The sequence below is a fragment of the Perca flavescens genome, chromosome 6, assembly GCF_004354835.1.
Source record: "Perca flavescens isolate YP-PL-M2 chromosome 6, PFLA_1.0, whole genome shotgun sequence".
Taxonomy (NCBI): domain Eukaryota; kingdom Metazoa; phylum Chordata; class Actinopteri; order Perciformes; family Percidae; genus Perca; species Perca flavescens.
Genome location: NC_041336.1, coordinates 15,842,815 through 15,869,144, shown reverse-complemented (window position 1 = coordinate 15,869,144; position 26,330 = coordinate 15,842,815). Strand labels below are relative to the sequence as shown.

General features: G+C 40.1%; 3 protein-coding genes and 1 long non-coding RNA gene across 10 annotated transcripts in view; 3 read left to right on the top strand and 1 right to left on the bottom strand.

Moving 5' to 3' along the window:
- Positions 1–19,823, top strand: part of arhgef1 (Rho guanine nucleotide exchange factor (GEF) 1) — a 44,230-nt gene extending 24,407 nt beyond the window's left edge. Inside the window, exons 5-32 of one of the 5 annotated variants that reach the window (XM_028580133.1) lie at positions 169–211; positions 365–470; positions 2,053–2,193; positions 4,158–4,187; positions 5,088–5,199; positions 5,399–5,513; positions 5,764–5,793; positions 6,247–6,447; positions 7,122–7,263; positions 8,377–8,388; positions 9,291–9,455; positions 10,647–10,837; positions 10,978–11,124; positions 11,473–11,555; positions 11,908–12,033; positions 12,388–12,502; positions 13,147–13,247; positions 13,417–13,491; positions 13,599–13,674; positions 14,056–14,220; positions 14,330–14,417; positions 14,522–14,629; positions 14,790–14,842; positions 14,947–15,093; positions 15,192–15,317; positions 16,030–16,214; positions 16,841–16,945; positions 17,593–19,823. In XM_028580133.1, coding sequence (XP_028435934.1) covers positions 169–211; positions 365–470; positions 2,053–2,193; positions 4,158–4,187; positions 5,088–5,199; positions 5,399–5,513; positions 5,764–5,793; positions 6,247–6,447; positions 7,122–7,263; positions 8,377–8,388; positions 9,291–9,455; positions 10,647–10,837; positions 10,978–11,124; positions 11,473–11,555; positions 11,908–12,033; positions 12,388–12,502; positions 13,147–13,247; positions 13,417–13,491; positions 13,599–13,674; positions 14,056–14,220; positions 14,330–14,417; positions 14,522–14,629; positions 14,790–14,842; positions 14,947–15,093; positions 15,192–15,317; positions 16,030–16,214; positions 16,841–16,915 — 2,958 coding nt within the window. In that variant the 3' untranslated portion in view covers positions 16,916–16,945; positions 17,593–19,823. Of the gene's footprint in view, positions 1–168; positions 212–364; positions 471–2,052; positions 2,194–3,691; positions 4,087–4,157; positions 4,188–5,087; positions 5,200–5,398; positions 5,514–5,763; positions 5,794–6,246; positions 6,448–7,121; positions 7,264–8,376; positions 8,389–9,290; positions 9,456–10,646; positions 10,838–10,977; positions 11,125–11,472; positions 11,556–11,907; positions 12,034–12,387; positions 12,503–13,146; positions 13,248–13,416; positions 13,492–13,598; positions 13,675–14,055; positions 14,221–14,329; positions 14,418–14,521; positions 14,630–14,789; positions 14,843–14,946; positions 15,094–15,191; positions 15,318–16,029; positions 16,215–16,840; positions 16,946–17,592 lie in introns of those variants that run through there. The other 4 variants (XM_028580136.1, XM_028580134.1, XM_028580137.1 and 1 more) reach the window with 4 other exon arrangements.
- A 1,133-nt stretch (positions 19,824–20,956) lies between these two features.
- cd79a (CD79a molecule, immunoglobulin-associated alpha) lies at positions 20,957–24,148 on the top strand. Its single transcript, XM_028580145.1, has 5 exons — positions 20,957–21,354; positions 21,823–22,134; positions 22,750–22,865; positions 23,153–23,215; positions 23,404–24,148. Exons 1-5 carry the CDS (start codon positions 21,315–21,317, stop codon positions 23,527–23,529), a joined length of 657 nt encoding a protein of 218 aa, XP_028435946.1. The 5' UTR covers positions 20,957–21,314; the 3' UTR covers positions 23,530–24,148.
- Positions 22,580–25,592, bottom strand: LOC114556969 (uncharacterized). Its single transcript, XR_003692755.1, has 3 exons — positions 25,287–25,592; positions 23,392–23,525; positions 22,580–23,295 (listed from the first exon to the last, which is right to left on the bottom strand). It is a non-coding gene; the product is annotated as an uncharacterized LOC114556969 (long non-coding RNA).
- The window catches only part of lipeb (lipase, hormone-sensitive b), a 28,279-nt gene continuing 26,284 nt past the window's right edge, over positions 24,336–26,330 (top strand). Inside the window, exon 1 of one of the 3 annotated variants that reach the window (XM_028580144.1) lies at positions 24,336–24,475. In XM_028580144.1, the coding sequence (XP_028435945.1) occupies positions 24,385–24,475 (91 nt within the window). In that variant the 5' untranslated portion in view covers positions 24,336–24,384. The remainder of the gene's footprint in view (positions 24,476–26,330) is intronic. The other 2 variants (XM_028580139.1, XM_028580141.1) reach the window with 2 other exon arrangements.

Sequence of the window (26,330 nt, the reverse complement as noted above, 5' to 3'; positions counted from 1 at the left end):
AACACTATACCCTCCATGAAGATAGGATTTATTAAAGGACTGTGGTACACAGATCTGCAGTGACATATATAAAGAAACAGACTCATGCATATCAGTAATTTTGTGCGATCTGTCTTAACATATGGGATTTGATTTAAAATCTATTTTGTCTTTCACTCCACAATATAGATTCTCCGAGTGGGAGTACCACAGAATGTAGCCTACGAATTGGGTAAGTTGTCTTCCTGTGGTGTATTTAGGAAATTATATAATTATTATCATTATATATTTGTTGCCACATACACACACCTCAGACCCACACTGTGTCTTCCTCTGTGTATCACTGATTCTCACTCATTTACTTCTCCTGTCCCCCTTCCCTAAGACCGAACCCGTCCAGATCTGATCCAAGAGGACACCCAAAAGCGTTATGTTCAGGAAGTTCAGAGCCTGCAGTATAAGGAAGTGGTCAAACAGCTGGACGATTTCAGGTTAGAATCCCCATCCTGAACTTTAATCAACCGTCATTTAAATTCACAATCACAGCACTCTGCTTTGAGACTAATGATTGTCATGTGTTGAGAGACCTTATGCTCTTAGTTCTGATATTGATAGGAGTATACAGTTTGCATACTTACTAAAGAAAGTGTAAATACTATTTATATTTCGAAAAAATAAACAATATATTGTATATATATATGTGTATATATATGTGTGTGTGTGTGTGTGTGTATATATATATATATATATATATATATATATATATATATATATATATATATATATATTTTTTTTTTATTTTTTATTTTTTCTGTTTTTTTATCTACTGTGGATATGATGTGGATAATGTGAAAAACAACAGCATCAAACGATAACCAGCCCTAGAAACAAACATTGTTTGTTACTGAAATCTTAAATTATGCAGTGACTTGAAATCTCATTTCCGTAATTAAAATAAAGAAGATGACAGCATTATTTAATAAAAGGCTTAGGACAGAGGAGGCCAGAGAGAGATGACAGACTATAATAAGCTATTTTAACATCTTCAGACTAGTAACTAAGTACGGGGATGTTTAAACCACTGTCAATGTCTCATACGATCTTAATAAACCAGCTAGCCAGATGAGACAGTTCAAGTGGAAAGTAAGGGTCAGTCTGAGACTCAAACCAGAGAAGGTTGAGCAATTATACAGTTACTGAAATATCAAGGAATAGCCTAATAACTAAAAATGAAATTAATTCACGCACCACCAAAGAAAATCCAGGGAAATTCCTGGTGTAGTGAAATGTCACTCAGGAACATTTCTGCTGTATATACTGTACTCAGACCTAAAAAGAATAGGTGTTGAATTTATGGTTATTTCTGGTTTCTCAAAACTACTGGAATTTAAGCTCTTCCCTGTGAGTGTTTCTGAGGTTTAAAATGTTCAGTGAAATCAGTTAACCAGCAAGCAAGATAAAAGCTCACTTTTAATTAGTGACATAAACCACATTTTTTTTGTTTTGAATAGGGGGAAATCAGAAAACCATGGTAATAGAGCAATAATTTAAGGGTTCTTGACACACAGCCACTTTAAATGACTAATTCATGCAAGTCAATATGAAAATAAACGTGCAGAACAGAACAGAAACTTGTTTTAGATGAGTAATTTATCCTAGAGGAATCTATTTTTGCATTCCTATTTGATACATAACCATGATGCTTATGCTTATGTTAGTTTTGTTTTTTTAACCTAAACCAAATAATGTTTAATTGGGCTGCCTTGGATTTAGATGTACAGTAAAATGACCTGATGTGAGATTTTCTGTTAAAAAGCAGTGCACTCGGAACACAAAACAAACAAATGTGGACGTCATAGAGAGATAATGACAATTTGTGTATTTCATAGATTAAAAAGGTACTGTTCTTTTGGAACTGTTGATGAATAGCCATATTTTAGGCATGGCAATGCACTCTTCATATTATGATTAGGCTCACAGAATCTGGAAAACACAAATCAGTATACTGTATTAATCCTTTTTTCAATATTAATCTTGCCAAACTACTGCCTCCTTTTGCTGTCTCTTGCACAGGCAGAAGAGGATGATGGGTATGACACCTAACGAGGCTGAGCTCATTGACGTGGAGACCCACTATCCCACCGACCGTGTCCCGATCGAGATGAAGGAGAAGTCTGTAGCCGAGAACCTGCTGGAAAAGATGTCAGAGACACAGTGAGCGTTTCTCTCTTCCACTGCAACACCGAAAAGAAGCATTAAAATGAGCCTATTAGGAAGAGTTGTTGGCAGTATTATTGCCTACCTACTATAAAATAGCAATGAGGAAGGAGTTTAGATCGGATAGACAACTTACCTAGTCGAATCATCAGTACAACAAATTAGCAACTGCTTTAGAAACTATCTGGCTCTCTGATTTAAAAAGTTGTACAGGCCTGTGTACATAAACACGAGGAGAGAGGTCAACTGCGACTTCCAAGGAGCCCTTTTGTGGTAACAGAGATTTACAACTAAAGATTGCGCTTTATAGAAACCTGATAATACATTCAGCAGTTTAAATCAATTTACATTTGGCTTCAACGTTGGTCATGACCATAGCAAATAAGGTACCTTTATCTGTTCTTACTTGCGTTTTTAAAGTGTTTTAAATTTGATTTGCATTTCCAACTGGCCTCTCGCACAGCAGTCAAGGCTCATGGGTATCATATTATTTACTGCAATTTGCCACACAAAAAAAATTTTACTTATTTAGAAAATACTTGTGTCCTCTCTATTCCCTGCTGCTCTATTTTCTTTAAGCTGAGAGAATGATTGGTCTTTCAGATAAAAAAGATGGAAAAGCAGCTTTTTTCTGTTCTGTTCCCTATAAAGTTGGCACTACACTTTTATAAAGCCCTATAGAAGGTGTAGTTAGCTGTGCACATATCCAATCTAGTGCAAAGCACACAGAGACCAATCCAGCAGGAGATGGAGAAAATCAAGCTCACTAGACTAGAGAGCTGGAGAGGGAACGTGATTGGAAGAGAGCACAATAGAGTAAGAAGGAAATGAAGAGGCAGAGGAAAAGATGGAGTCAGCAGTGCCACGCTGGCAGGAAGGCTCCCATGGCATTTTGCCAACTGGAGGGAGGGGTGGTGGTGTTGGGTTTGGGGGGGGTTTACACAGCGGAAGAAGGAAGGCGAGAGAACAGGCCAGAGGGTTATCAATGCTGGATAACTCTGGACACTGTTAAAGAAGGAAAGCAAGAGATCTGGGGGAAAGTTAATCTATCCTTGACCCCGTGGCCAACTACAACGTGTTATCCTCTACAAGAAGCAAGTCAGACAGAGAGGGAGAGGAGGCCAGCGAGAGGGCAGGAGACTGACATTATAATTCAGCTTTTGACTCACTCAGTTACTATCACACAGTTGGATCTCTATCGCCAATTCACAAAAGATTCATTCATTTTCACTCTATTCATTCCTCCTGACAATCATCTCTCTATTACCCTCTATTACCCCCCCGTCCCTCCTCATTCGACCACAACACAGTGACCTCGCCCCAGCTGTTTCTCATTGGTCTTTCTGGTGATGAGAATGAGGCAACCAGACCATTTGATTGGATTATGCAGGGAAATCCCAGGGAAACCCCTCCCACGCTTTATGTTCATAGCAAAACATGAGTATCCAATTTCCACAGTCTTGCCTGTGTGTTGCATCAGACAAAAACATGGTTAAATAGACATTTCCGCTGTGCTGGATCATTTCAGACGTTGGATTCCCTTTGCAGACAGCTTACCGGAGAGACAAACCACAGTAGATAAAGTTTTAGACAGTCCGGAGAAAATAGTTTGAATTATTTACACATCTTCAAGAGCGCAAGTTGATTTTTAAACTGTTTGAGTAGACAGAGGTGCAACTTTTGATGCATCTGTTACTTTTTTGAACTTTTATTTTTTTGTGTGCAAATTTTTAGAATATGTTCAATAGCTTTTACTCTGAACACAATAACACAACAATCAGCTTTGAGTTGGATCAGGAAAAGCTTTGTCACTTCAGATTCCACCGGCCCAAAACACACTTAATAATCAGTCGAGCAAGAGAAAGGAAAAATGCTACTTAAAAGGAAGAGGTGAGCTTGATGCTGCAAGATGAGTGGGTCTGTTTTTGTAACATCACTGACACCTGTCTCTTTTCTTTCAGACCTACAGTTGTCTCGGATGAGGAAAAATGGTGAGTTTTTTTTTTTTTTAAATTTTTTTTTTTTTGTATGAAGTTTAAAAAATTAGCTTGAGCGTTCTGTTTAAGTGGGTATTTATGCACGTAAAACTGATTTGCTATTTGCCTGCTTTCTCCAAGCCTGGGTGTGGTCAACCCACAATACTTTTGCATACTGGCTCAAGTGCACCAAATACTCATTAAAATGTATTTCAGTTGAGTTTTGTATAGAAACTGTCCTTTTTACACATAGAAACCTTACGTATATATGTACAGTATCTTTTAAAGACCATGATGCATTCTTATCATTCTCATGTGTTGCGCAACACGTACAGTAAATTATTCTGTCATGCACTTCTTAGGTTTTTTATGTTTTTCTCTCAGATCCTTTGTGATTAAAGTTATGTTGCACTCCGTGTATTCAGACAGCATGCTCTGTAAAACGAAGACACTTGTGCTTTGTTGCATGCACATCCCCAGAGGCTCCTCCCTTAGTCTTTTTTTTCTGTCCCATCTCCTCTAATTTCTCTCAACTCCTCCTTTGTCTTTTTGTGTCACCTTTTTCTCTCCTCCCCACTCTTGTCAACTCCTCCTCCTCCCTTTCTGGACATCTTCAACTCTGCACCTCCCTCTTCCCACCTTCCTGCATCTGCCCATCCTCCTTTTCATCCTCACAATCTTTCCTCATTTGCACTGTCAATTCTGTGTAAGTCTCTCAGCATTACCATCAGTGACACCAGAGACTATGCAAATATACTTTATACTAAGGACAGATGCGTCTATAAGAATTGCATTACCATTCATTTAATTATATTCAAATATGATTCCTGCAAGATAAAACATAAACAACTAAGTTTTTACAAAACACAGTAGTAGATATTATTAATTAATATCTTTCTCTAACTTCTTCCATAGCCAATCCATCTTTTCAGCAGTGGCCTTCTTCATGAAGCACCTTGGAGTTAAAACCAGGGCAGTTGACAGTAAGAAGTCCAGAGGAGGCTTCTTCAGGAGACAGCTGGTAAAGGTAGGCTATCATCAACTATGTAGAAGGATAACATGCCTATCCTATTAGCAAATAAATCAGTAATCAGACAATCAATAAATAAATTCACTGCGATGTCCTCATAAAACCATTGTGGGGAAGCATTTGGGTTTCTGCAGCCCTCAGATTTGACTTGCTTTGACTTGGCTTATCTTGCTTCCTATCTGTTTTATCTTTTCAGAATAAGAAGGATGAATCCACAAAGGCCTCATCTTTTCAGATTAAAAAGGAAGAATCAACAAAAGCCAAGCCCAGAGGGGTGTTTCCTGGCATCCCCAGCTGGATTGCAGGCAACCGTATGTATCTGCTTTGTGTCTTAGCAAACATCACACATGAGCCCTATTATACTGTTATTTTTCTTGTATCTAGTATTTAATTTCTGACAATGATATTTGAAAGTATTTACAATCTCTAAATGTACACATGATATACATTTGACATGTATGTAAATATAATGACATTTAAAAGAACTATATGTAGTATATGGATGTCCATTAATGGTCTGGATATGAGAACATGTTGTCCTGCCCTTCTTTCCTGTTACAGCTGACACCAAATCTAAAACGGAGGCTGAAGGTACTAGACGTCCAGAGTTCCCGACCCCTCCTTTTTTCTGTAGAATGGTCACATCCCTACTAATCAACCCATAAGCCTCCATAAGCATGTCTGCATGTCCCAAATCAAACTGTGAGGGGATGTGGGTGGAGCATTGTGTAGTTGTTCCTGGATTTCAGGGTGGTCGTTTGAAAAATTAGTTGTACTGTATATTTTGTAATCCCCAGTTTACCTCACACGTCTCGTCCTCGGGTTGTGGGTGTTCTCTTGCCCCGAACTAACCCTCTCATTAACTACAGAGACCCTGATTGCACCATACTCATCCTGTCTGTCTGTCTGTCTGTCTGTCTGTCTGTCTCACAAAGTCTTTGTCCCTTTTTCACTGACTGAAGTGCTCTTGGGTCATGTTTTTCTGCATCAGCTTTATCTATAGCTCAGCTCTGTTAAACTTGTTGTATTCCTCCCCATCTTTAGCGGAAAAGGAGAAAGTGAATCCGGTGCGTAAGGTTCCAGCTCCCGGCAGAGGCTCCGTGACCGATCCTGCAGCCCCTTCCCTCATCAGCAACAAGTCTTGTTCCACCGGAAGCGCCTCCTCCGTGCCTGGGTTAGAGGTCAGTGATGGGTCAGACAACAACAGCAGCACTGCCAACAGCCCCGAGTCTTCACACATGGACGGTAAGCCTGCCCATCAACTACACTGTGTCATATGGAGTCTGGAGGTAATGACTTTATCAGTGTTTAATTATAATGACTTGATAATTTGATGAATAAAACACGACTACAGCCACCCAAACGACTCTGTGAGGCTGGATATAAAGTAGTCAATGGTGCTTTGAGACAAATGCTAATGTCAGCATGCTAACATGCTCACAATGACAATGCTAATGTTGATGTTTAGCAAATATAATGTTTATCATCAACACCATCTTGTTAGCATGCTTTAAATGCATCATTTAATGTGATTTTGAATAATCCGTTAATAGCAGATTTTTAAAAAATGTATTAGTTTATTAATTACTTACAGTTAAACACTGAAAAGTCTTGATTAGTCCAGTGGCACACTTACGACTCAACAATATAGCTGTTCAAACCCTTAATAAACATGATATATATTTGGGCATATAAACAGTAACAGATTGTGTGATACCAGCTTTCAAAGTGAAAATGTGCCCATTTTTTTCTTGTGCAAAAGATATAAATCTAAAAAGACTATTTCTACATTATTGTTGAAGAGATATACATTTGTTCATTTACTGGATGAAAGCACCAACTAATTATCTTTCAGCAGAAAAAAATTGCAAAACATAACCCCTCATTATTTCTTGTGCTCCCCTTTTCTAATCTTCCAGGCCTCTCTAGCAAGTGGTTAGAGCCTCCGACTCTGTCAGACGGGGGCGATGTGTCCCCTGTCGGGCTGGGAGTAGGGCTGACTATTGGGGAGCCTCTCTTACCCATGGACAATCCTACAGAGGAAAACGAGGAGAAACAAAGGTGAGGAGGGTGGAGAGATAGTAAGAAAATCAGTAGCATCCAGGGAGTGAGATTATAACTGCAGTATAGTGACTCAACAAGCGAGTATAAGAAATAACAGAGATTGTAAGCAGAATATAATTAGACTGTGTGGGAGGTGTAGAGACTGTATATATCTAATGACCAGGGGGGAAAAGGGGGAATGGATACATGTGCTCAGGCTGAGGGAGCGTGGTAAAACTCCCCCAGCAGTCTGTCCCTGCTGTGTGCAAGCTTTTGTCATGCTGCCTGTTGCTCGCTAGCTAACAGAGCCTGCAGATTTGGAAAAAAAAACCCTCATCAGGTGAACTCGGACCCAATCTCCCCTTCCAGCCCTTTGCCTTCCTCTCCCTCATGCCCTCTCTTCTTTTTTTCCTTCTCACAATGGCACGCGTGCTCTCTTCCTAATATCATTCTGTCCTATTTGTGTTCTTCTGTGTGCGTCGTGTTGTGCATCTCATAATGTTTACGTTCTGACTTGTTTTGTTTTATTGGATTCAGGTACTTGTTCGTCAGTACACTGGTAATTTCTTCTAGACTGAGACATTTGTAATTGTTATGGTTGTATTGCACTGAATGAAGATGAGGCTTTCTATGCTGCAACTTTCTACCCAGTAAACAGGTTTGGCATTTAGGTCAGACATTTTAGCTAACCTATAGAAATGGTGATATTTTGTCTAACGCTTGTCTTAAGCTTTAAAAAAAATAAATAAATAAATAAACAGTCTAGTCTCCATCAAGGTTTTATACAAAGTAATTAATCTTCACACTGTGCTGTTATATAGTTAATACTCAAAAGTGGGCACTACATTTCATTTTATATTTTAGTTTTTGTTGCTCGCCCGTGTGCTTTTCAAGGTGTCTGCGTCTATTGTGGCCAGGGCCCATCCTTTGTCCTGCTTGTCTCCACAGTGTGTGCGGTTACATGTTGTGCCAGGGGCTTTGGCATCTTATTTGGCATGCTACTCTGACAGTGGTTAGAACTAGTTTAGTATATCATGTTGGAGGGGTGTATTTGCATGTTATAGTTGCTACTGTGGCTAATAGTTGTTTAAAGGCGGGTGTGTAATGATGTGGTGTCCCGTGTTTTTACAGACGGAAGACAAGGTGGGTGTCAGCGCCTTGACAGACAGACAGACAGACATGGACATGCTTCAGGCCTCATACTCATCACACAACATACATACTAAACAAACAACACTTACATGCATACACACCTCACATTGAGCCCTGCACTTCTGATACACAACAGAAACACACTACATGGCTAAGTATGATAATCCTGCTGCGTGTGAAGCAATTGGAATAACTTTAATTATTAAGATCAGTTTTGTTTTTTGTTTTTGTGGATGTGAATGCACGCTGTGTAGATTTGGAGAACTATTGACATACATGACCAGTAAAGTTGCCTAACTGAAAACTGGTACAGACATTATGTAGAAGCAATGCATGGCTACTTTCTTAACATACTGTTGTACATTGGCTCCCAGTAACTCATAAGGAAATGTAGAAAGTGTTGGTAATCAAGTCCTACCATGTCTATAGTTTACAAAGCATACTCTATATTTTATAGTCTAACTAGTATGCATGTCATATGTCATACATATTCACTCATTTTCTCTCTTTCTCTTATCTTTTGTTGATGTGATCTTTTTCACTTTTTATTCTCCTCTCTACCCTCACAATTAACACACGTCTGTGCACACTGACTGCATTTGACTTTAATACTTTCTCTTCTACTGTCCTTCCCTTCAAAAAATGTTTTTGTTATATCCACTGCCTTTTGGTATCTCCTCTTTTCATCATGTGGCATCTCTTTGTTTCCTCCATCCATACTTTTGTTCTTGTTTTTGCCTTGTCCTTCCTGTGGCCTCTTTTCCTTTTTTTCTTATCCATCTGTCCTCTCTTGCGTTTTTTTCCCACCTTTTATCCCAATTCCTCCTTCCCTCTATTCTGTCCCTATCTTTCCACATCCCGTCCTCATCCTCTCCCACCTTCCCTCCCTACAGTAAGAAAGTGACTCGTAGCGAGAGTGCCCGCGTGGACCGGCACTCCTCACGGCGCCGTGGCTCTACCCGGGCCAAACAGTCCCGCTCTCGTAGTGATGTGGACCTCCAGCCGCCTTGTACCATGACAACAACACCTACCCCGCTCATCCCCCAGCACCTCCATCCGTAAGATGGAAAAAAAAAACTTTAAATGCCTCTCTGATTGGAGAGGTGCACAGCAGGGACAGACAGGCTGTCAAATACTGTCAGCAGTGCAGCAGTCCTGAAATAATCAGAAAGCAGTTGAACAAAATAGTTGGTAATAATGAGAATATTGATGGATCAAATCCACCTGGCTCATTCAGAACTATTAGGTAGATCACTTTGAAAGGCTATTTAAAGTAAATGATTTTTAAAGGGCAAATGTCCATTGCTTCATGTAGACACAAACCAAATGAATCAACCTGACTGACAGGTTTTATGAGTCATTATTCACTGTCCGATGGAACCGTTGACCGGTGCTGTGACCGACTGGGAGTGAGTAACAGTTACACAGCACTCTTATTTTCACTGAAACGTCAATGTTTGGTCAGTGTTGACCATTGGGTAATCGTTAGGTGCCAGCCCTTTATTAACAGTTAGTTTACTTGCTGTTAGTTGACTGTAAATCCACAACACAGTCAGTTGTACTGTATATTTTCTTGAGCAATCCTTACAATGACAGCTGCTGTCATCATGGAGGTCAAGTGGAGAGCGGCTTTGGGCTTATGGTACTGGTATAACAACAAGACCAGAAGAAGAGAACAAAATAAACACTTAAAAGTGTAGTGGTGACAATTAAAGTTAATTAATTAATATATTAATAAGCCCGTCAAATGATTGTTACAGTGCAAGAGAAAACCACCATTACTTTTATACTTTCCCATTTTAATCATAGTTTTTTCTCTGAAGCACTATAAGTTTTAGTCATCGTAAGATATTAATAGCTAGTCAGCTGGCTGATTTTGCAATACTAGCTGCTATTTATTTAAATATATTCATGTGAGGCTTTACTTGATACTGTAGCTAAGCTACAAGCCCAACAGGACATTGATACATACATAACTTATCTGCTATATACTATGGCTAGCCATTAAAACACCCTTGCATTATCTAATATTAAGACTTCCCTGGTGTGCATTTAGAAATGCAACGAGCTGTTCGCAGCTGCTGTTGTTCCACAGCCAACAACCTCCACTAGTGTGTGTGAGTGAATGTGTTAGTCACATCACTTGATAGCCACCTGGGTCATACTTGAATTACGTTGTGCAGTAGTAACCACTCTAAATCAATCACACAAAAATTCTCCATTTTCACCTTCCTTCCTTTCTTTCTCAGTTTCGAGGGACCAGTTTTACTTCCCGAAGGGCCCGGCCACTCCCCCACCAGCCCCTCCCCACAGGTGGAGGAGATGGAGCCCCGCTTCCTGGAGTTCGAGAATGACCCACTCAACTGGAGGGAGCAGGCTCCCCCTGAAGCCCTGTCCAGTCTCAGCAAGAAGGAGACCAAGAGGCAGGAGGTCATCAATGGTGAGGAGAAGAGAGATGAAGCAGCACATGATGAGAAGGAAACAGATGTGCAGATAAAATACAGTTGCAGTACAGGCAGTCCTTCTTTTGAAGATGTTTTAGCATTTCTTATACCGTGTCTACTCCCTCTCCCCTCTCAGAGTTGTTTGCAACTGAGCATGCCCATGTGCGGATGCTAAGTGTCCTTCAGATGATCTTCTCCAAGCCTTTGGAGAGAGAGGGGCTCCTGGCCTCCCCTGAGCTGGCCGCCATCTTCCCCAACCTTGATGAGATAATTGAAATGCACTGTAAGTGATGTTGCAAAGGGGCCTTTTCTGACTTGTGTTTCTATCCTCCCAGAGTCACACATGAACTGGGAAGCTAGTGCTCTCCTTCCACACAACAAGCAAACCATGATACAGTGAATCTAAATTTGTACTCTGAATGTGAAGCTGCATGTGTGTATTTGTTGCCAGTGATAAAGGTAACTGCAAATACAACCAGTCTACTTCAACAGTATATACTGTAAGTTGGTGCACAGTTCACGGATCAAGAACAATTGCATCACTCACAAAAAACGCTTGTTTACTGTCATATAAAGAAGTGCTCACTGTATTTTATATGTACATTTTGTATTTGTTTGCCTGTGAATCCAGATAACTTCTACGAGAACCTGAAGAAACTGCGTTTAGATGACAACTTCATAGTCAAATCTATCAGCACCACAGTGCTCAACAGAGTGAGTCATCATAATCGTTCTCTTTATATTGTCCAATCTCTCTTTTCTCTCCGTATGTGTGTTGTTTCTGGGAAAACTCCAACAGATACTGTACATGACAATTTTATTCAACATAACTTGCCAATAGTTGTGCAAAATCTGATTTAGTTGGTTTATCAAGTCTGAAAGCTATCTATGAAAGTAAAATATTGGCTATAACAGCTCCAGTTATATTAGTTGCTAGTCTTTACTCTGTACATTTTCCAGCTCTTTCCCCATCTGCCCATTGCTTTATTCATTTACTTTTGGCTATCACAACACAGTGTGATTTTGTGTGTGTCTGTGTGTGTCTTTGTCCATGTGTGTGTTCCAGTTTGGAGGTACAGAAGGAGAGTGGTTCCAGAAATTGACAGCCCGGTTCTGCAGTCACCAGTCATGGGCCTTGGACCAGATCAAAAGCAGGCAGAAGAAAGAGCCACGCTTCCTCTCCTTCATACTGGTATACACAGATTATTAAAGTTTTAACAGAATGACACACATGGATGCACTCACAGATGCATGAACATTTATTTATTTATTTATTTATTTATTTATTTAACAAGGAATACCTCTTGAGATGTATCATCTCATTTTCGAGAGGGTCCTCGATAGGACTGGACAGTACAAAGGACAAGACATTACACTACAACATACACATTCACTCACATACTAACCTCCCCCACCCCACACCCCTGCCCAGACATCACCAGAATGATCATTACAAAATGTATGAATAGTAATTAAGAACAAAAGATAGATGCAAGTGGTCACATAGGTGGTCATGTGTGTGTGCATGTGTGTGCTTTAATCCCAGGAGGCAGAGAGTAAGCCCCAGTGCCGCAGGCTGCAGCTCAAGGACATTATTCCCATAGAGATGCAGAGACTGACCAAATACCCGTTGCTGCTGGAGAATATTGCCAAAAGCACAGGTGTGTGTGTGTGTGTGTGTGTGTGTGTGTGTGTGTGTGTGTGTGTGTGTGTGTGTGTGTGTGTGTGTGTGTGTGTGTGTGTGTGTGTGTGTGTGTGTGTGCCATAATTGTAAACATATTTATGAGACCATACGTTTTTACTAATTACAGGTGCCTTTAGGCTAATTATTAAGATGTCAAAAGTCCTCTATCACATTATATTTTATATCACAATATCCACTTTCTGTATATTGTGATATTTTATTTGGAAATTCTATAAGTTAATATATATGTTATTTCTGCAAATTAAATACTTGATGAATACATGTCTGATGTTTATGTAGATTTTGAAGCTGATACATGGGCTTGTATTTTTCATGACAGCCATTTGATGATCTGTTTGTGTACATGTTGAAATTATTAGTAAATTACATATTTTCGGTCAGAATGCAGAGGATTATTATGCCAATGTTGTGTACCTCGTGCCAATCTGCATCAAAGCACAGGGTAAACGTGGACTAATTTAAGCACACCAGCAAAACATTTAAACAATGCATTATTGTCCGTCCCATATTTTTTGGAACGCTCATGATTCCTTGCTTTTGTTTGGCCTCTGCTGTGAAAGCTGTATTTTTCTCAACTCTGAGTTTTCTGTCTCTCCACAGAGAACCCGATAGAGAAGGACAGGATCCAGCAGAGCGCAGAGTGCTGCAGAAAAATCCTCAACCATGTCAATGAGGAGGTCAAAGGGATGGAGAACCTATTGGTAAGAAACACACAATCCATCACTCAACACACTGCTATGTAGTGATTGAGCACCAATTGGACTCTTGTAATTTCATTTTAAGACCTCTGAGGGTCTCTGCTTGTTAGACTACTCCTTCCTCTGTGCTGTCTGTCCTCTGTCTAACACTAACCTTTCTCTCTGTTCCCAGACTCTGAAGGACTACCAGCGAAGACTGGACACATCAGGGCTCAAAACCAGTAATGAGCTTTATACTGAATATAAAGTAAGGTTCTTTTACCAACGTTTTGATCTGTTGTACTTTACAGATTTAAGTTTCTTTGATGTTTTAAGTTTTCTTTTTGCTCATTATTTTCCCACTGTCTTTTGTAGAACATTGACCTGACTCAGAAAAAGATGCTTTATGAAGGCTCTGTGACCTGGAGAGTCACAAAAGAGAAGGCAATTGGTAAATACGTTTGTGTGCACATATAATGCTGCAGAAACAAGAACAAACATTATACACACATTTAAAAATTTGCTTATTTGTTATTAATTTAAATTTACAAAACCTACAATGGTTTATTTTGAGATATTGAAAAAATTAGGATCAGATATTTCTGTTTTCATTTCCCTTTTTCAAGTTCAAAGTTTGCTATAAAAGGAAACCCAGCTGCAGTGTCAGTCATTTTTTTTTAGATCACATTGGCTTTCCCCTTGACTTCCTTTTTTAAATATCCAGTTCAATAACCTAACCTCAATTAACAATCAGCTTTACCCCATATAAACCATATGTGGATTTGAAAATTGATGGTCCTTATCTTTTCTCCTTCTCCTTCCTGTCTCTCAGAGGTGCAGTGTGTGTTGCTTGTGGACCTGCTGGTGCTCCTACAGAGGCAGGACGACAAGATGGTCCTCAAATGCCAGAGCAAGAGTAACATCGCTGTGCAGGATAGGCAGATGCTGAGCCCCATCATCAAGCTGGACTCCGTCTTCCTACGTGAGGTGGCCACAGGTTAGCCGCACACAACAGTACAGTAGTTTCACAGACAAATACGGTCACTTCCATTGTCAGATCAATAGCATTCAACCTTCCAATTGCTGTTTTTTTCTTATTCTGTCAGATCGCAAGGCCTTTTATGTGATATTTACCTGGGACAGCGGTGCTCAGATTTATGAACTGGTGGCTCAGTCTGTTGGGGAGAGGAAAATGTAAGTCTTAGAGAGAAATAAACAGATTAACCATGTTTGTTTCAGAAGGTAAATCATAGCATGAATTGTAATCTGACTTGCACTGTGTGTGTGTGTGTTTACAGCTGGACTGATGTCATAAAGTCAGCAGTGGATGATCTGAAGAAGAGTGGAGCACCCATGAGGTTGACACTGCCTCCTGGAAGTGGAGGACCTCCTTTCAGTCCCTCCACGTATGTGTGTGTGTGTGTGTGTGTGTGTGTGTGTGTGTGTGTGTGTGTGTGTGTCTGTGTGTGTTTACACGTTTGTTGAAAGAGCAAGACATACTCATCGCCTGCCAAAGTTCACCCATCTTAAAATATCTAATTTCTTCTGTCATTTTTTCTCTGTCAGACTGACTGCCCCTTTGAGCCCAACTGAGAATGGGGGTTTGAAAAGCAGCAGTGGTGAGACTTTATGTGCTGAACACTCAATAAAAAGTACAAATTTGTTATTGTTACACATTTCTGAAAGCTGGAGCCAAAGTTAAGCATTGTGTGTCTGTCCGTAGATCGAGAGAAGGACAGCAAGTGGACGGATGACAAGTCTTCAGACCCCATACACAGGCTGATTGATTTCCTGTCAGACAAAGGCTTCGACTTGATAGGCCACTCCAACAGCGATCAGGAGAAGGTGGCCAACAGTGCTTTGGATGAAGGTGAATGAGGGTGCTTCTATAGATGTTTGTTTATGTAACTGTCTTTCCTTTCTTTCATAGTAGCTTGCCTGTCCTAATAAATGTGTCTCCTGTGTTAGTCATGTTGCTGAAAAGGCTGTTGGTCGGCAGCATCAGTCTATCAGTAGACTCGCAGCCTGATGAAGAAAATGGAGAGGAGCAATCAGAGAGGCCCAGTCAAGAAATGGATAGCTGTCAGTCAACAGGTAGGCGTTTGTGTTTTTTAAAGGCATAGGTTGACATTTTGTATTCACTTTCTTGCAAGTAAGTAAAAATTGCAAGTTGCTGTGTTACGGGGGTAGTATGCCAGACTTTTTGTTGGCCTTGAGCAGGGACTTCCTGAAATCATTGGTGTGAAGTTAAAATACCAGGCACTGCTTACAAACAAGAAGTGTCATTTTTCCTCTTTGTTTTTTGGACTGATAAAACAAGCAAGATATAATGTGTTAATTAGATATAATGTATTAATTAGTGACCTTCCGAGGTGCTGGTAGGCACTTTGGATGGAACCAGGCTAGCTGTTACCGCCTGTTTCTGTCTGGTTTTAGTCTTTATGTTAAGCTAAACTAACTGCCTGCTGGCTTTAGCTTCATATTCAACTTATAGATATGAGACTGGTATCAATCTTCTCATCAATCCTAATGAGCACATGTATTTCCCAAAACATCAAACTATTACTTTAAACATCATGTTCAAATGTCCAAATATTGTTTGGCTTTATAATTTCTTCGATGTTTCATGAGTAGAAAAGTATGCTGTTTTTTTCCCCCTCTCTTCATTATAAACAAAAAACAAAGGACGTTACACTGTGACCAGGAAACTTCACAATCCAAGGTTTTACTAGTGTTTAGTGAATTAACTACAATTAAAAACAAAACTGAGGGATGACCCATCTAAATTGAGTCTTTCCCTCCACAGAAGAAAGCCAGGACACAGACAGGGGAGTGGAGGAGGAGAGCAATAACTCTTGTGAAAAAGAAGGTGTGGGGACGAAGGGAGAGGAGGAGAGGAGCATCAGTGCGCCCCTGGTGATGTCCCAGGAGAGGATGGAGGAAGTGTGCAGGAGGCTCCGCAGTCTGGAGGAACAACTAAAGAGACTACAGGTGAGGAGAGAGAGAGAGAGAGAGAGAGAGAGAGAGAGAGAGAGAGAGAGAGAGAGAGAGAGAGAGAGAGAGAGAGAGAGAGAGAGAGAGAGAGAGAGAGAGAGAGAGAGAGAGAGAGAGAGAGAGAGAGAGAGAGAGAGGTATGACAGGGGCAGATAAAGATGAGAGCCATAACAAAAGGTGGGAGCCGACTAGAAAGAGACATCTAGGATTTCACTGAGGATAACTTAAGTAAGGAGTGAGCTGTGGTATACTTTGGACAAATGGGGCCAAAATGGCACAAAAGAGAAACTAGAGAATAGAAAACCATTTAACCACTGCTGTTATTGCTTGGCTGAAAATTGCCTTGTGAAATTGGACTCTGAAAATGGCTATTATGTCCAGTGCTTGCAATGGGATGTGTCAGAGAAGCAGCGAGGGAGACGAAGAGGATGTTAGGAGGAGGAGGTGTGTGTGTGTGTGTGTGTGTGTGTGTGTGTGTGTGTGTGTGTGTGTGTGTGTGTGTGTGTGTGTGTGTGTGTGTGTGTGTGTGTGTGTGTGTGTGTGTGTGTGTGTGTGTGTGTGTGTGTGTGGATGCAAGTGTCTGTCCTCAGTTCCTATGGTGATATTGATTTTGTGTGCGGCAGACTGTAGAAGAGGAGCACCACAAGCTGCAGGAGGCCCTTTCCAAATTCTCACTGGAGGGGGGTAACTTCCATTGAGACACCATCATGCCACCTGCTGGCCACTAGGTGAGAACGCTGAACTATTTAAAGTATATTATATATATTTAAAGTGATGCTCAAGTATAATTTTAATAGAAGTATTGGATTAAGTATCATCAATTATTATCAAGGGCATAGGTTTTATGAAGTGGAGAGACACCAGATACTTTTCAACAACAAACCGTGATTGTGTACCATTTCCTGCATCAATCCTGCAAAAGCATCATATTATAAAATTGGTTATCATGCCTTCCATAATAATGATATTATAACAATAAACTTTATTTCTAATGCCCTTTTCAAATCAGAGTTACAGAGTGTTTTACATGGTAAAATCAAGTTACTTTAAATTAGATCAAATCTAGACCACTAAAAGTACATAGAATGAAATGGAATACAAACGGAATAAATAAAAGGTATTAGAATTAAAATGCAAAACAAACAATAATAAATAATAATTGTAATGCTATGTACATTTCTGTATTATTAATGCGCAGTAAGTCAGGTTTACTAGACTTGGTCTCTTTTAGCGTCTTTTTAAAAGAATATCCCCAGAAATAGGATTTTGAAAAGTGCCTATCCCATTCCCAGTGGAAGCAATGCTCATCATCAAGCTCATTAACTTAACATGTTATCTCACATTCAAACTTTCTCTCGTCTTTTCTTCTGTTTAGATTTTTACTGGTGCTGGTTTTTGGAGTGCAAGAGTGACTTTCAGAGGCTTCCCTGGAAATTCTTAAACCCTCATAAGTCATGCCTGGACCCTTTGCTGCGCTAGGGGGCTTTATGCACAGTGCAGTGGTTCAGTGACGGAACATGAGAGGGTGTGTACATGTGTATGTGTGTCTGTTTGTGTGCATGCTTGGTAGAGAGGTATATAAAGAAAAAAAAAAGAAAACAGGACATCCTACTTTTGAGTGGGAGGTTGTTTTTTCAGATGCGCCAAAAAAAATGAAGCAATAATTTGCTGTGAGAGAGATGCTGCCTAACAAAATGTCGTGATTGCGATCTGCTGTAACACACATATGCACACCAGAAACATGCACGCTAGAAAATAACGTACATTATTCCAATACTAGATGTGCAGTAAAGGAGAAATCCAATGTTTTCCAACCAGGTTGGCTATAAGCATGTGGAAGCCTAAAGGGGGCAATGTAGCATTTGAAGATGTATTGAAATACTACTGCTGATATATAGTGTTATTTCTAGTCTATGCCAAAGTACCACAGAGATGCACTTTTTATCAAACCAAGTTTAACCATCATTGTTTTTGTAAAATGTATTTACTCTATTCAGTACAGTTTTTAAACAGTTGGGCTTCATGTAGGTAGCCCTGATTATTGAAAAGATTGAATGCAAGAAAGTGTGTGTGTATGTGTGTTACAAAGTTTTTAATTAAGGATGTGCTTGTTTGGCGGGTTTTTACTGTTAGTACTTCACATAGAAACATTTTATAAATAGTGGCACTATAGATAATCATGCTGTTAATAATGGAGACTTGTTTGTATTTACCGCTTTTATTTATTCCTCTGAGTTCTGTTTGTTGTTGGGTCAGTGAGTTGCATTGCCTGAGTGAAACTGTTACAGCACTGGGCCAAAAAAAAAGAGAGCAATGTGTTTGAGAAAAGAAAGAAACATTTGAAGGCAAACCTAGAATGTGTAATGAAGATCAAGGTAGAGAGTGAAGAAGGGAGTAGGGATGGGGAGTGAGTTTAGAAGTCACTTTGGTTAATTTGAAGCTAGCTTGAACCAGATGGTCATGAGATGATGTGTAGAAAACACAAGATTTGGATTTGCTCTCACTGTACTAGAGAAAAACACACACATATACAGCTACACACACTGAAGGCCCAGCGCTACAGCAGTGTTCACAAAGGTCGTTTAGTGCCAGCCTCATTTCTACAGTGTCCCCTTTCCCCCAGATTCATAGCTCCTGATCCAAAACATGGACTTAAGATGGGGTTACAAATTGTATTGTATGACGTTAGATTCACATGTTATTAGCAAAAGGTTCTATTCTTCTCTGATAGCAATATTTGTATCAAAACTGAGCTTGTGTCTTTGTATTTCATTCAGCAGTTGATTGTAATTATAATTATGATGATATAATTTCTAGTAGTGGCATAACTGTGGCCGTGCACACAGGACCAAAGACATAACAAAGCACCGTTAGATCCTCACAGAAGCTGTAATTCTCTTAATGACTTGCTTCACCTGTGTAGCAGCATGTGTCACTTGAGGTAATGTAATGTTGATGCCGGAGTGATCACTCAGCCTGCAGCTGCTTTCCCTCTACCCAAACACCAACATGTTGCAACTTAAGTGAAGGGATTTTAAAAGCACATAGAAGAAGGAAGTATTGGTTGTCATTAAAAAATACGTAGATACCAAGATGAAGAATGTTAGACTGCCCTAGCTTTATGACCAAACCCAAACAGAATCTGTGATTTCTTGCATAGACTTCAGTGACTTTTGTCACATCTAGGTGTCAAAAAGGTCTGTTTGGGTCAGTAAGTGTGCGTAAAAGCCAGTGTAACTGCCAAAAGCTGTACTGTTCTGACCTGGATAGTGCACGGTTATTGAACACATGGGACCAGCTCCAGCAACAAAGAAAAAGGACAAGGCAACAAGACAGTGAGGATACAAAGGAAACATTGAAGGTTTTGAGAAAGGAAAACTGCATTCTCAGTCCAGCGTCGCTCCTACCGGCACTGTGATCATGATCACTTCCTGATATGCATTCTCACCGTTGTTGCCACAACAACATACGCCCTCTGAACCTCAGTGGGATCTTGTGCAAATGTTGCCATTAGTCACAACATGCTGTAAGTTTGTGTTTGAACATTACTGCCATCTCTCCCCATGTTTTCCTCATGTAAAATGTACATATTAGCTTTTTTTTTTTAAGAGAAAGCATAAATTAGCCCCCCTCATTTTGATTATTAAGCTTATTAGCTACAATACATACACCTCTTGAAAATACCCTCACTTGTGATAGCATGATCACCTTTTCCTACCGCACAGTTTTACCGTATATTTCATTTGATTTACTTAAACGGGTCAGGGGAGGTTTTGTTACTGTTTTTGTTTAGTTTTTCAAACAAGCTTTTGTAATTATGTACTATGCATTTGGCCATAACGGTGAGAGAGACGGGACTTGTCTGTAACTTGTCTACGCATGAATGAATTGAACAAATATGCAAATATTGTAACCACAACATGTGTTTTTGGCGTGCACATTAAAGCGCAACCCCCCTCTGCACTGTGGCTATCCAGCTTAATGATGGGATACATTTCAACAGATCATCTTAACCAGGGATTTTATTTTAACTGTCAAACTGCCGTGGTCAGCAGGTGAAACCCAATTAACACCAGCTTACAGCAACGTCTTCACTCACTGGCTGAACGACTGCTACAGGCACTTCTCGCTCTCCCTCCTCCAGATGCTTTTCCTCATGCATTCTATATACAAACACCTAGATGTATAGAAAATGGATTTATAGAGTGGTGCCTTGTTCCAACGATCAAGTTGTTTTCTTCTTAAAGGGCTCTTAAGTCTACAAACAATCACTGTTTTGTTTGCGCTGTCTATCACGGAGGAGTGTAAAATTGACCTCAGAGTGAGAGACGATGACAAATGACTAATGATTAAGAGATCATCCCAGGAACAGTTTTTGTGTTCACCTCCATTAGAGCAATAGGTTTTGAGCCCTCCACCAACTCAGCCAGTGCCCTGTATATAAAAGACACTGCTTCTTGTGATACAGGCATCTGCCTTCATGTCTATATATAAACAATGAATATGCAAGAACTATACTGTGTATTTGGGTTTTGATTTTTTTTATCGTGTAAGAGGCTCTTTAATGATGTATACTTAGGAAGACATTTGTGGTACGTTCTGTTTTTTTTAATTCTTTTTTTAATAAATTGGGGAAATAAATTCCTGTTTTGTCATTTTATATTGTTATGAGCTAATACTTATGTTAGAATAAAGTAAATTTGGGGTTCAAGGCTAGTTTTGTTTCACTTTATAACCACAGGGTTTTGAGATGGATTGTACGAGGATCATGTTGATTTCATAAACCATATCCTGTCTCTGTATATTCCTTTTAAAATATACAGTGTATGTACATAAAAGGGAATTGTTGGCCTGCATCATAGTATTCTTTTTGAAGAAATTAAACATATAATCTATTTTCTAAATGCATGCAGATATAGCTTTTATGCAAATGTGGGACAGTCCAAATTCATTCAAGCGTAAATCCTGACTGAGAAAAAGAAAAACACCAGTGCGTTAGTACAATAGCAGTGAAGACTGGGATCAGTGTTGTATAAAGACTGATCTGCATTATTTCAGAACGATTTTTAATCTCTTGACCAAACATTTGTTAACGCAATGGGGACAGTCACAAACATTCTCCTCTGCAGCTTTGTCGGTGAGTCGGATCAATTTATTTTAAGACACAATATTGATTGAAATACTCAAAGAGAATATATTCAATAGTTTATATATGTCTAGATGCAATTATCTTTTGGGTTTTGTGGAACCTTTGTGCTAGTATACTCTAAGTAGCCTATATGTATGTACTCTATATAACTTTTCACATTTAGCTTTTTTGCGTTCTGCTTCAATGAACCACATCTCCTGTCAAAACAGATGGCTGTGCTATCCTGTTGTTCTTTTAGTTTTGGTTATTTTTTGCTGTACATTTACAATTTATTTTTGTTATTCAGCTTTTAAGACCTTAACATGTCCATTGTTAATACATGTTATGCTAATATGTTAAATGCAATCATAATACATGATTTGACAAATGTTGGATTAAAAAAAATGTTGATCATTAAAAAAATGAAAAAATATATAACAAATGCACAAAACAACATAACTACTACTTCCTCCACAGTGGGTATTGCTCAGAATGAGATGACTTTAGAGCCGGACAGGCCCTTTTTGAGGATACAGGTCTCCCAGAGAGCTGTCTTGGAGTGCTGCTACCGTGCCAGTGTATCAGTGAATATAACTTGGCTCAAACACCCTTCCAACAAAACCCTGCATCCACATGCTGTGGCTTCAGACCATGAGGCTAAATACCTCAATACAAACCTATTCTGTGGCAACCTAAACTTCAATGCAGTCCAGCTGAATGACTCTGGACTGTACCAGTGTTTGCTGAACAACCGCCTCTTCTCACATGGCACCTACCTGCAGGTCTACAGTGAGTATTCATGTGTGTGATGGACTGAGATGGAGTCAGGCGAGCTCTAAGCACAGCTAACACCTCATAAGCCATAAATCCTGTTAACGTTAGTCTATCCAAGAGCTGTGTGAGTGGCAGCATCCTGGCATATTGCAGTTTGGTTAATCTATACATCATCAGCATGGTCTCATTACCAGTCTGCTGCCCAGTCATTTACTTTAAATAGCACCAAGATTAAATCAAGTTGCAGTCAAGCTAATGGCATTTGTCACACTGAAATGCCATTTTGCATCATAATCTCATTAGAAACAGGTGGCAGATGCGGAAATGTAAAACAACCATCTCCTCTGGGGATTATGCACATTAGTTCATGAGAAGCGTTAACAAAAGCATCAATTGTTTATTCATTTATTACATACGCCTATATCAGACTGCTATTTATACTAAATAGTACAGTTATATAACAAAGCAATCAATCTCATAATAGATTGATAAAAAGTAATTATGTTAAGTAAATATTAGGTTACCCTGATTAACCTGACCTCGGCTTCTTTTAAGTGTGCACTCTCACTGCAAAAACATGCAAACACTTGTTGAGTTTGTTTCACCTCTGAACCCTGTCTGTATGCCTAGAACCAATGGAGAAGACAATAAACCTCAGCGAAAGCACCAAAAACAAGATCCTGACAGCTGAGGGAGTCTTACTGCTACTGTGTGTGCTTGTGCCTTCTGTCACCCTTCTCTTCCAGGTCAGAAATCACTTTATTATGACTGACTGCACATTACCATACATTGATCTGTCAACGCCCCCTTGACTCATAGCATTGATGTTGCAGCAATTTACAAAAATGTCTTAAAATGGCATATCATTCATGTCAACACACTAGAAGTTATTGCAATCTGTAAGACAATTGTGCTTTGACTCCACAGCTATACGTTTCTCAAATGGATATTTTTTTTATAATGTTTATTGCCTTTCCTCCATGAGAAGTTGCACCATTTCACAGCTTTACCAACGTCTGCTTCCCCCTCACAGTCAAAGAGACTAAATGAACTGGAGAAAAAGAAAGCAATGAAGGAAGAGGAAAACATATATCAGGTAAATGAGTCACATCCTCTCTGAGTCAAACATGTCATGGCAGGCTTGTGAGAAATAGCCTACTCGTCCAAGTCACGTTGCTGAAAACAGGAACAAAAAAAGATATGAATGGACGTTATCTTGTACTAATCAATTTAACATGAACATGTTTCAATGATTTTTTCCATCTCCCTTACCTCCTACCCCAGGGGCTAAATCTGGACGATTGTTGTTCCACATATGATCAGATTGAACGCTCCCAGGCACATGGCCCATACCAGGATGTGGGTAACATTAAAGAGGAGGAGGAGCAGATTCAGCTGGAGAAACCCTGAAGCAAAGGGGAAGATAGAGAAAGGGAGAGTGTTGAGTCTATTTTGAAAGATTAACTGTGCGATATCTGAATTCAAGGACATTCTTCAACACGCATATTTGGAATTTTGTACATAGCCTGCAGTTACAGTTTTAGCGTCTGATAACATATTGTTTAATCAGCTTGTTTAATTTCAGATGCAACATTCATTTTTGAACTTGGAAACAGCAGTTGATAAAACAGCCTCACAAGGGTCCACTCAGTTAGGGCCATAGCAATTCAACTGATCTCGACAGACCTCCACTGCTCTGCTCCTCCGCGTAAGGAAGTCAAACACCATTCATCTAAACTCACTGTCCACACAAAGATGACACTGGTTTACATTTGGCAAAGTATCCCTTTAACAGAGGACACACCCTCTGTAGCTGTAGCCCTGCACACTTGTGTGATGCAATCAAAAGCTCCAGAACAGCTTTTGAGTGGACCTATTGGTGGGATTGTTTTGTTATCAGCTTTTTTAACGTTCATTTAAAAATATATGAATTTCCTGCATTTTACTGAATGGCTTTATGATGTGTGACTATGTATCTGCTTTTTGCCATTTCTGTGAGTACTCAACGAATAAAAAAAAAATCCAACAAGTTCTTCTATATATTGTCTACAATAATAATGCCCCTGCTGAATGTACAATGGGCTCACTTTTCTTTTGACAAGTTGTACAACCAAGCCAACGGGGTGAATAATTGTTGATTTCCGAGCCTCGTGATTGGCTACTGGACTGCGGCACAGTCATTCATTGGCTTTCACAGGCCTCGGCGCTTGCATGCAGGTATGTAGGCGAGATGTGAGAGGCGGTGCGTAAACAGAGTGGGTGAAGATGGCGTCGAACAAGAAGAGTGGTGGGAGTAGCAGATTGGAGAAAGGTGTCAATGGAAGACGCTTGTCCAAACACAAAGAGGGTCCAGTAGGTGAGTTTTTCTGTGACCGTCCCGACTTCGTCACAGCCCCCCTGTCGCTTTCCCCCTTCATTAGGTCCCCCTTTTTGACGCTCCCCGCCGTCACCTCCCGCTAGCGTTCCGTTAGCACCATATACATTAGCTGGCCTTGGGTAGCCGAAATGAAGAACTAGGATTATAGCTGCTGTCTCTGTCTCAGCTGCTAAAGTCCTGTAATTGTTGTATGAAATCAAAACGCGTCGGCAGGCAGTGGCATTGATGGAATCTGTGTGTAGACTGTTTAAAAGCGTTACTGAAAAAAGTGCCCGGCTGTCAACCTCCTTCGCTGGCATGTCCACAGTTAACCATACAGTTAACGAGCATCCCCCATATAGCTACAGAAGCGCTGTACAGTTAGCTTAGGTGTAGCAGTGGTAGTAATGTCATCGCTTTAGAATCCTTTAACTACAATTATATGGCTCCATGCTGCACTTATGTTCACCTTTCACGTTCTGTGCCCCTAGTTTCAGCTGCTGACACTGACAGGACCCACCCGAACAGGTACTCCAAACATAAACAAGAGAGAAGGGGATGGAGTGTTAGTGTAACTGAATTAACCTCCCGAGTGTGGTAACGTCACACCGAAGTACATAAATCGATTACACGAATTGATCTGGTCACTGGGGAAGCTGTCTTTGCCTGTGTGATATGAGAGCAGCTTATGATGTGTAGGCGGCTTAAAAAGTGCTCATATTATGCTATTTGGCTTTTTCCTTTATAGTGTTATATATCTTTTTTGTGCATGTTCTAGCTGTACAAAGTGAAAAAGCCCAAAGGGACTTACCATCTCCAACAGAAAACACTATTCACAAACTGCTCCAAACAGCTCTATTGTAGCCCACCCTTTTCTTCTGTGACGAACATGCGTCACTTTGTAACATACGTTATATTAGGTTCGTTCGAGATGAACTGTGCCTCCCCTGTAAAGTGGACGAGAGCAGGCGGCTGCTGCCGGGGGCGGTGACAAAAATCCGCTGTTAAGTCGGGCAGTTTCCAGGAAGTGCCAGAAACACTGGTCCGATTTAATAAAATGTTATCAGAGCCATATATCAGCTTGTCAAAATGCTCTACATGCGATCTGTTGCTGATGTTAATTAACAACACATTAGCTGTTAGCGTGCCACACCCTCAAACTCTGCTTCTGATTAGCTAGCAGTGCTTACGTAGGTACTGCGCATGTGCGACTCCCAATGAAGATGGAACAGAAGTGGGATGCCTCACTCAGTAGCTAAAACAGAGAGCTCACACAGGGTGAAAAGAGGAGCTGCAGCAATGTGCAATACAACAAAAATATGATTCTTTTTGAAAATTTAAACCATGTAAACCTATTCTGGTACAACCTCTTATTACAATTATGAACCTGAAAATGAGCATAATATGAGCACTTTAAGGCTTTAGAAAATCTAGCTGTCACGGGAGACTTTGGACAATCGCAGGTCATTTCAGAGAGTGTTCCTATTGGCTGTTCTGCTCATGCCCATGCACAGGAAGAGGTCTCACTCTACTTCAAATCCTAGTGTTTTTTGCATTCTACCTACTGCAGCTTTAAAATGCATTGCATTATACAACTGAAGGGAAGCCCGATGCATCCCCTTTGGAGGGGGTGTGGAGGCTTATTGTTTCTAGTTTCCTGTTGTTCAGTTTGGCCTTATGTGTTTGAAGGTGCTCTGTCTGGGAGAAGGGTCAAAGCCTCCTAAACACGACACTACAGAGCCCCTGCTGTTGACCCTTCCTCTTGCATGTGGACTGCTCAAAGTTTGCTATTTTTAAAGCTTGCTTCCTGTAGACAGAGCATTTTGTATAAGTATCAGATATCTGGCAGAGTCCA

Bases quoted from the DNA above. Each gene is read 5' to 3' on its own strand.
- cd79a (XM_028580145.1), top strand. From the start codon at position 21,315: ATGGGGACAGTCACAAACATTCTCCTCTGCAGCTTTGTCG. The intron at 22,866-23,152 runs GTCAGAAATCAC...TCCCCCTCACAG, and splicing joins CTGTCACCCTTCTCTTCCAG to TCAAAGAGACTAAATGAACT. The intron at 23,216-23,403 runs GTAAATGAGTCA...CTCCTACCCCAG, and splicing joins AAGAGGAAAACATATATCAG to GGGCTAAATCTGGACGATTG.